The sequence below is a fragment of the Siphateles boraxobius genome, unplaced genomic scaffold (genome assembly GCF_051911475.1).
Source record: "Siphateles boraxobius isolate OS27281-9 unplaced genomic scaffold, OSU_SipBor_1 29, whole genome shotgun sequence".
Lineage (NCBI taxonomy): Eukaryota > Metazoa > Chordata > Actinopteri > Cypriniformes > Leuciscidae > Siphateles > Siphateles boraxobius.
The window spans coordinates 1028328-1038659 of NW_027508908.1; the positions used below are offsets into that span (position 1 = coordinate 1028328).

At 40.3% G+C, this 10332-nt stretch overlaps 1 protein-coding gene across 1 annotated transcript in view; it reads left to right on the top strand.

Moving 5' to 3' along the window:
* LOC143753524 (alpha-lactalbumin-like) overlaps positions 1-6447 on the top strand; it is a 42063-nt gene extending 35616 nt beyond the window's left edge. Inside the window, exons 2-5 of the mRNA XM_077245902.1 lie at positions 4702-4891; positions 4994-5185; positions 5337-5397; positions 5963-6447. Coding sequence (XP_077102017.1) covers positions 4711-4891; positions 4994-5185; positions 5337-5397; positions 5963-6092 — 564 coding nt within the window. The 5' untranslated portion in view covers positions 4702-4710 and the 3' untranslated portion in view covers positions 6093-6447. The remainder of the gene's footprint in view (positions 1-4701; positions 4892-4993; positions 5186-5336; positions 5398-5962) is intronic.
* Positions 6448-10332: the final 3885 nt, after the last annotated feature.

The window sequence follows — 10332 nt, forward strand, 5'->3', positions numbered from 1 at the left end:
ACGCACTGGCACTGATCTGTGATTGGTCTGTTAGCGCATTAGGTCCAGCCCCCTATGGGCGGGTTTGAAAGGGTGAGATCTAGTGCTTGTAGTCTTTACAGAAATCCCCCTGTCTTACACTTCCTCCTACAATGACGTAAAATGACGATTTTTGCGTCATTGTAGGAGGAAGTGAAAAAGGTAAATAGAGCATTTCTCTCGTCTCAGGGGAAAATGAGAGAGTGTTGCACGACCATTCAATAGTATAACTGTGTTTCTAACAATGTAAATGCTAATGCAAATGGGTGGAGTGACCCTTTAACAGTGGGCTGAATGCTGTTCACAGTCACTGGCTGCCCTGCTCCAGCGACTTCCTCCCGTTTTCCGACGACTTCCTCTGTAAACAGCCAATAGCTCGGTGTCCTGCCTGACCACAGATAAAACAATGGGGACAGCTCATGGTTTCGCTCACTACGCAGTCGTGGCATCTACCCTTTTTGTCAGCTGACCGTGTCCGTGGATGACTAACAGTTGTGCTAGGGCGGCCAAGACTGTACACGTTCTGCAGACTTGTCAACGAGTGTCATGTGTCTGGTCAGTGATGACACCTGGGCAGTCAGCTCTCTGATAGCGTCACGGTTAGCCTGTAATTCAGCGTCAACTGGACTCGGTTTGGTCGGTTCAGTCTGTCCATCATGGACATATCAGGCACTGCTTACCGTCATCGGTCTATATTTAGCTCCAGCACCCAGGCGTTTCAACCTTCCCTCTTCCTCAGTCATGGACTTGGTCATTTGTTCTAACAGAAATTCATCCTTAACCTGCATATCAGAAAGGAAAGGCTTGATGTCATGTCTAACATAAGTGTTTCTCTCATTTAGACCTTGGTAGAGTGTGTGTAGAAAAGTACCCTGTACAAGCCTTTTGTCATAACTAAACTCTACACCAGGTTGCTTTGACTCAAAAATGACTCTCTGCTTTAACCCCATCAGCCTGTAGAGAAACTGCTGTGGACTCTCTCTGTCATGTTGTCTAGCATTACTGAGCTCTTGAAAGAGCTCGGTTACACTTTTATCCCTGATGTGAGAGCGGAGAAACCGTTTGAACCCCTTCACTGTTAGATCATCATGGTTAGTGAGCATTTCCCTGAATGTACCTGGCTTAGCTACCTTAAGTACAGCTCTAAAAATTTCAGTCTCGCTAAACCCCTCTTGTAAAGCAGCTCCAATCTGCTTAAAAAAACCATTAAAGGAAATGTCAGAACCCATGTCAGATACCTGACCACCATGTATTTTACACTCTCTACGTGGAAGCAGAGCAGTAACATCAGACAGTCTTACTACCTGGTCTGTTACAGTTGAGGACAGGCTTGTTCTACCATGGTAGGCATCACGGGTGCCTGTGACGCTCGGCTGGGCTTGTCTCCCTGTAGTAACAGGTACATGAACGTCTGTGTCCATGATTGACGTGTGTGTATGCATGTCCATGAATGACAGGTGGGTGTGAATGTCCACTGATGAAGATGTGAGGATGTCCCTTGTGGAGGGAGGTAAAAGTTGATGTGTAGGCGTCAGTGTGCCGTCCATGTGAACAGTGGAAACACAGACCTCACCAGACCCAGAGTCTGTCAATGTCAGTTCCTGCAGCAGATCCTGGAGGGAGAGGAGTTGAGTCATGCCTTCATCTTCCATTGCCTTCAACCTCTCGCTCCTGGTGTAGTCGATGATGAAGTCATAGAGCTCTGGTTCACAGAGGCCCTCAGTGCTTTCACTGCCATCTTCAATTTACCTGGCAACCAACTGCAATTGGCTGAAATTCAGCGCTGGAAGCTGTTTGATGATCTGGAAGATCAACATTCGCCGCGGGGTTACTGTAGTCATAGTGACGTCTCACCGGTGACTGTTGCTCTCTGGATGACGCTTAACCCAGCAGCCTTCCCTGAAGCTTGGACCCCTGGTCTGACCGTTGCAGTGACTGCTTACCTCGCTTTTCGATGCTGGATCCCGGACGAGCCCCCAATTGTTACCGGCCTCAGACCTAGGGGAATCTGGGCAGGTACAAAGCCACAGGCTGGATAGCACTGTGGGTTGGAAAGAAGTAGAGATACAGAATTTATGTCTTTCTCAAGCGCTGTATGTTTATTTCTGAGCAGTCCAATATCTCAATAATACTATGAGATCATAAACCGTAACTTTAGCCATTACATGGACTATATAATATAGAAATGGCCTATAACTATACTGAATACAATAAACAAACCAATATGTAAAGCTTTGGAATATATCAGATAAAATACAAAAAACCCCATTAATAACATATTGTAAAATAGTCTTACTGTATAATATATCAAATATACATTGCAATATAAAAAACCTTTTCATAGATCAAATACCAAGAATACTATAATATTTAAACTGTTCATGTGACTGTGTGATAATCAATCACCAACACAACACATCGGTCTGCCGTTTGCGTGTGTCTACAGGCACGCGCACATTAACTGTCGACGGCATAGCCTCCATAGAACATGACCGGCTTTGGTAAACAAACATACTGGACAGAGCACCGACAATACAAACAAAATGATACAAATTACAGAGACTTAATAGACATTACATATTACACTTTAAACATACAGATGTTCACTCGACTCAACTGTTTACAGTCCGTCCAAAAAGACGAGAGAACGGAACCTTCACTCACTAGCTAAAGCTGCTAGCAAATACATACCATATAAACACTGCATAATACCCTTTCTACACGGAACATAACAACATACTTCGCCTAGACAACCATACTCTTGCAATACTAATAGAGTATTTCAATACTAATATTTTTAATAGAGATTGGAAAGGTTTAAAAATATACCTGTGGGTTGGAAAGAAGTGGAGATACAGAATTTATGTCTTTCTCAAGCGCTGTATGTTTATTTCTGAGCGCTCGAGCTACCGTCTACACGGCAACCCACTACGGTGAAGCTCTGCAACCGCGCCATTTACCAGCATGAAGCGAAATACATGGGAATGTTAGCTTACGTGTAATAAAAGTAAAAGAATAGGAGGTAACTTTTTTCTTCAATTAAACTCATATGTGATGCCATTTTCTCTACCCATTACATAAGACCTGAGAGCTGGATCACTCCTCCATACTCCTCCATAGGCTTCAAAAGGATTGAAACTTGCCGGCCTCGAAAAGTTATTAAAGACATCGTTAAAATAGTCCAAGTGACTACAGTGGCTCAATCTTAAGTTTATCAAGCGACGAGAATACTTTTTGTGCGCAAAAACAAACAAAAATAACGACTTTATTTCAACTATTCATTTCCTTCTCTGTGGGCCTCGATTCAGTTCACTAGTGTAACAGCGTAGAGCTTCTGTCGTTGTACGTCACACGCATCACACACATGACCAGCGTCGGCCAATAGTGAGCCTACATGTGGCGCAATCATACTACTTTATCTGACTAGAGGCCAGTTAAGTTTTAATAAAACTTTAAAAGAGAAATCTGCATCTATTTTAGGTGTGCCAGCTGCCACTGCGCACCGGCACACCCGTGGCTATGCCTATGCATTGTGAGTTTCTAAATAAAAATGTAGTACCATTCACCACTGTTTTTGGCTACAAGTGATAGCTGTATGCATTCTTGAGAGCCTCAGAAACACAGACATTGATCTAAAGGAAAACGTACCCATCATCATATAGGCTCCTATAATATACCAATTACATAAAATAATTTTTTTTAAAAACTTGAAGGGGCGAAAATGAACTGCACATCACATCACAGCAAACACGAGCCAGTTTTTTTAAAATTTATATAGAAACAAGGAAACTGTGCTTCCCAAGACGGTTGGTTTGGGTGGATGGAGAAACCTTGGGAGGAACTAAAAACTCAACAGGGCGAGACTATCGTCTCCTGACACACATTCAGACCAAAAAACGTTAATTGTTAAATGAATTAAAGGTATTAATGTTGGGATGAACCAAAAGCACAGGTGCAGCTGAGGTGGAGGCGACTCTAACATATATAAGTCTGATGGGTCACAGTACAGAAGGACAGTGAAGACTGAGGAACATCAAGACAACAAAAAGCATCCATTAAAAAAACATCTGGTAAGAGTCATTTTAATACGGTTCTTCCTGCAGTTTTGATTGCAGGTTCTGTGAATAAACTGGTAGGGAATGCCTTGCTGGTCATTGTGACTGCAACAAATATACACTATAGTTCATTTGGGGTTGGTAAGATGTTTTAATGTTTTTGAAAGAAGTGTCTTCTGCTCACCGAGGCTGCATGTATTTAATCAAAAATACAGTAAAATCAGTCATTTTGTGAGATATTGTTACAATGTGAAATGTGTTTTCTATATTAATATATTTTTGAAATGTAATTTATTCCTGTGATCAAAGCTGAATTTTCAGCATCATTTACTCCAGTCTTCAGTGTCACATGATCCTTCAGAAATCACTCTAATATGATGATCAGAAACAATTCTGATTATTATCAGTGTTGAAAACAGTTGCACTTTTGATCAATCAAAACATCCTTGATGAAGTGTATATAAAATAAAATATTTTTTCTTGTTTGTTTGCATGATCAGACTAAAATAATAAGCCATTTAAATGGGCTACTTTGCATTACACCTGTGCAACCAAATTAATATAACTATAACTAAAACTAAATTCCCATTTATCTCTGCTTTCACTTGTCTCTGCGTTTAACCTCCAGATATCAGAGATGAAGAGCGTTCTCCCAGTGAAGATGTTGTCGGCGTTGGCTCTGGTTCTGCTGGTGTTCAGTGCGACTGAGGGCCGGATTCTCAGTAAATGTGAGCTGAAGACTGAGCTCGAGGCTGGTCAGATTCAGCTGACTGAAGCCATGGGAGACAAAATGACCATGGATGATCTCATCGCTAGACGTGAGCAACAGATTCCCTTCTCTATCCATATATTTATGCCACATGATGTGCAGATAAAAGGTTGATCAGCCTCACACCCTTTATTACTTTGTGCTGTGGCAGTTGTCTGCAAGGCCAATGCCTCGGGTTTCGACACCAGCTTTGTCAAAGCCATCGCCGCTAAGCCTAAACCGAACAGGCCCTTTATTAATATCCACTCTCGGCAGCTGTACGGTGTGTTTCAGCTCAGTGATCAGGTGGCCTGTGATTCTGGCATGATGCCGTCGCTCAATGTCTGCAAAATGAGCTGCTCTGGTGAGAAAATACCACACCAATCATAACACTATCCTAAACAATGATTTGTAAATTTCTGGACTCAAAAACTGCCAGATTCCTATGGCTCTCTAAGCATTCACAGTGAGCTAGTTTGAATAAGGTTTAGACTCTTTTCTGTTTCCTCCAATAGCTTTGATTGATGATGATGTCACAGATGACATCGCCTGCCTGAAGACCATGATTGACAGCATGTAAGTAGCACACACACACTATACACTGCATTGAATGATCTAGATGTCATTTCATACGCTGAAAAAAATTTTGTGTATGATTTACGCAAAAGCGCATGCGAAGGAAAGTTAAGTCTAAAAGGCCTCTATGAAAATGTCCACGATATATAAACATTCAATATAAGTATTATTACATTCATAACATTTTTTCAGTAAACCTAAACCCAAAACGCCTCTGATATCACTCTTCCAAGTTGAAAATAATCAAATTTATCATCCATTATATATGCAAAAAGAAGTCTGCAGAAGTCTCTTTTTTTCACAATAGTGTGTGGGATTATTTTTGCATATATAAATATAATTTTGCAATCATGTAAACCCAGTTCTGTTTAAATTGATTGCATGTTGCAAATTTTGAAATATACATTTGTAAATATATATAAATAAGTGTGTGTTTATATATATATATCAGAATATGATATATATATATATATATATAATTATTTACCTCAAATACGTATAAAGGCTTAAGAAGTAAAATCCGGCCTGAACAATCAAAGTGTGACTGTTTTTTTGTGTGTTACAGGTTGAACACAATATTGTTGAAGGAGTGTGACTCTGTGGTTCCTTCTCGTTATTTCGCTGATTGTCTGAATGAAGAAGCATCATTAATGGCTATAAGAAGACAAGTGTGTATTGGTATTAGATGGGATTAGGTGAAACGACGGTGTGATTACTCTTCTGACCTGCTGTAAAACTGTGGATTTGTACCAGTGATTTACAGAATCAATAAATGAACTGACTACCGTTACCTAACAATACCACTTCTGATCAGCTGCATGATTTCTGTCAATCCAAAAACACAACAGTCTGATGTTTCCATGGGAACTGCTTTGATTGAATATCACTATGATGGTGGTGGGATCAGTGTGAATTTAAACATATCGAGGCTCTGAACAGAAAGTGCTTGTTCATGAATAAACTTTATATTATCGCTGTAATGCTGTAAATGTTTGGTGGCGTTTTACCTTTCTGTCGACAATTGGAATAAAACTATCTCCGTTCCTTGAATCACACTGTGCTGATTCTGTGTGTGGTTATGGTATATGATAAAGACGATGAAGAGCATGCTTTTAAAAATGAACAGTTCTAACAGAAAGACTCAGGAGATAAATTGAATAACAAGCGTATATCTATTAACAGCCCAGCAAGCATATTTTTATAAGTTCTTTCGGCATAGCCGAATCTGCATGTCCTGCCTAAAGATGAAGGCAGGGGCGCAGCAGACCCCCTCCCTGGAGGTAAAGGAAGGGACCATCCTGGTGGTGGTGGAGAGGATGAAGGGGAAGGGACCATCTTGGAGGTGGTTGGGGAGGATGGAGGTTATTGGTGCGTCGCCATCTGCGAACTCAGACAAACGTAAGTAGCTGCAGAGATGGGCACAAATACATCAAAAAGTATTTAATTACAAATTACAAATACTTACTCATCAAATGTATTTAAATAAAATACAAAATACGGCTGTGAAAAATGTATTTAAATAAAATACAAGTAATTTGTTATTTGAAAATACAAAAAAATTAAAGCAATCATTTGAAGGTAACTGTGGAGTTAGATGAGAGAGAGAGAGAGCTTTTTCCTTAACAACAACAACAATTAATAAACCCCCTTACTCTACTATCTCTACTACACTTGAGAGCGAACGGTCATAATGAAAGATCATTTACGCCTGCAACTATGGCGAATTCATTCAGTCTGTCAGTATATTTTGTGCAGTGGAAAGGTGGCTTTACTTTAATTTAAAGGGATAGTTCACCCAAAAATGAAACATCTGTAAGTAATTACTCACCCTCATATTGTTACAACCCCGTAAGACCTTCGTTCATCTTCGGAACACGAATTAAGATATTTTTGATTAAATCTGAGAGCTGGATCACTCCTCCATAGGCTTCTAAGGGATTGAAACTTGTTCCCTGAAAAGTTATTAAAGACATTGTTAAAATAGTCCAAGTGACTACAGTGGCTCAATCTTAAGATTATCAAACGATGAGAATACTTTTTGTGCGCAAAAACCCCCAAAAATAACAACTTTATTTCAACTATTCATTTCCTTCTCTGTGGGTCTCGAATCAGGTTACTAGTGTAACAGCGCAGCGCTTCTTTGTTGTAGGTCACACGCATCAGACACATGACCAGCGTCGGCCAATAGTGAGCCTACGTGTGACGTAGCTCTACGCAATTACACTAGTTTAACTGATAATATTTGTGTGTGTATAGATGCTTTTAAAAATGATGGGCGCGAACGGTTCAAGTCATGTTTATTACAAACACTATGATGGAACTGAAGTACAACATGACGACAAGCACTATGATCCTCCGTCACTGTCCATCAATCTCACCTCAGTCAAAAAGCCACAACTTAATTATAATAGGTGACATTTTTAGTCTATATATATATATTATTTTTCATTATTATTATTATATGAATTTTTTACTTCATCGGAATGATACAAAACTTGGTAAATGTTTTTGCAGTTGCTGTGTGAACAAAAAAAAAACACATGGACATGCTTCGAAAAGGTTAAATGGCCTAAAAAGTCACATATGTATTGTTCATGGTCAATAATGAGCGCATTGGAAATGAATGGGAGAATTCCCTTTAGTGGAATTTAGATTTTCATCTAGTGGAAACGTTTGGTACTGCGGCCAAACAAAATCTTATTGAAAGCTCATTTTTCTAGACATCAACCTCAGATTTGGAACACAACATTTTTTAGATTTATGGCTTTCACTTACTAGTAGTTTTAGAGCAAAACGTGTTTTTGAAAATATATATTTCACATAAAAATTGAAAATAGTATTTTTGATAACAATAAACGTAAAATTCTATGACTTTTTTTCACTTCAGCAATAATTTGCCAAATGTCATCTTTGAAAAGTCGTCTGTGCTCCAAAGCGTTCAGGATTTACAACAGTTTAAGTTGGAAATTAATTTTTCAGGTCTATGCTCAAAAAGTGAATAAATGGATTATAACTACAGCGTAAATATAATTTAGTACCATAAATAACCCATAAAACAGAGTTGTAAAACACAGACTATAATGGTTGCTAATGTGATGGAATTTTTTAATTAATCATAACTAACATTTCTTTTTCTTGCAGGATTAACATTTATATGCTTTTAAAAACTACATATTCCCAACACCTGGGCCAAAGTCTGTCTGAATCATGTCTGAAAATAACAAAAAGGGGAAAATGAAACTAGACAGAGGTCTAAATATATGAACTCGTGACTGAGTAACAAAGTAAATTAATCAAGAAATCCAGATTTGCTTTTACCTAACAGAAGGGTTTGCTGAATTATACATTTAAAAAACCCATCATATTGTAGAAAATTTATGTAATGAACACAACTTTTGTGTTCATGGGTAGTAGGAGGAGAGCGCTTGGCTTCTGGGATGCGACTACCCCCAATCAGAGCATACATGGATGACATGACAACCATGACTACAACGGTAGCCTGCACTAATCGGTTATTGGGGAAGTTAACAGATAATATTGAATGGGCACGAATGCAATTTAAGCCCTCTAAATCAAGGAGCATCTGAATAATTAAAGGCAAGGTAGTAGATAAAACATTCTTCATTAATGGTGAGGCAATACCAACAGTTTCTCAGAAGCCAGTGAAGAGTCTAGGGAGATGGTACGATGGGGATTTAAAGGACACAGTTCGAGTGGGAGAAGTTAGACGACAAGCAGTGGAATCTGTAATAAAAAAATCTGTAGAAGAGGCAAAGGCTGACCTTCAAATTGGGGATGTCGTGGGACAGGTACAGCATGGAAGAGGGGGTTTTGGGCTCAGTTTAGCTCCTCCTAAATGGCACAAGGCAGGCCCAGCTCAAAGGAGGAAGCTGGTAGTCAACGAGGTGCGAAAGCAGGAGGAGAGGATGAGATGTGTAAAGGCCATTTCCCAGGCTAAGCAGGGAGAGTGGATGAGATGGGAGAGTGTGGAACAACGCAAAATGGGCTGGCCAGACCTTTGGTCAATGGAAGAGACTAGGATCAGTTTCCTTATTAGGTCAACATATGATGTTCTCCCATCACCGAAGAACCTAAACCTCTGGGTAGGAGAGGATCACTCTTTGTCCTTTGTGTTCATCACCTGCCACATTAAGGCACATTTTGACAGGATGTAAGGTGGCTCTTAGCCAGGGTCCGTTTACTTGGCGCCATGACCAAGTATTGCGATGTTTGGCTTTAGCATTGGAAGGCAAGCGTAGTATGACCACTAAGTTGCCGCCTGTTCTAGCAAAACATTACAGGCAGAAGACAATATTCCTCCGCCCAGGCGAGCAACCACCAAGAAAAGGTGCTAACACCAATTCTCGCCCAGGACAACTGGAAGCTGCTAGGGACTGGAAGATGCTGGCTGATCTTGATCAACGGCTTATTTTTCCACCTGAGATTGCCACCACTAACCTACGACCAGATATTGTTTTGTGGTCTGGATCAGCACAAATTGTTCAACTGATAGAGTTAACAGTGCTATGGGAGGATGCGGTAGATGAGGCATATGAGAGGAAGAAACTGCGGTATGCTCATCTGGCCACTTAAGCAGAACAGCGAGGATGGAGAGTCCAGGTTTATCCATTGGAAGTGGGTTATCGAGGTTTTGTGGCACACTCTACAACCCGGTTCCTCAAAGACGTCGGATTCAGTGGCCAAGAGTTGCATCGCACAGTAAAGAACTTATCTGAAGCAGCAGAAAGGAGCAGCAACTGGCTGTGGTTGAGACAGAAAGATTCTAGCTGGCTGTGTACAGGCCGCCATGCTACGGTTTCGTAGATTTCTTGAAAACTTGAAGAGTCTGTTGGTTTATTTGTATAGGTTGTGCGTGAATGACGGGTGGTTGGGCAGATATTGTCTTTGCGGTAGGTGGTATGCTATACGGAACCG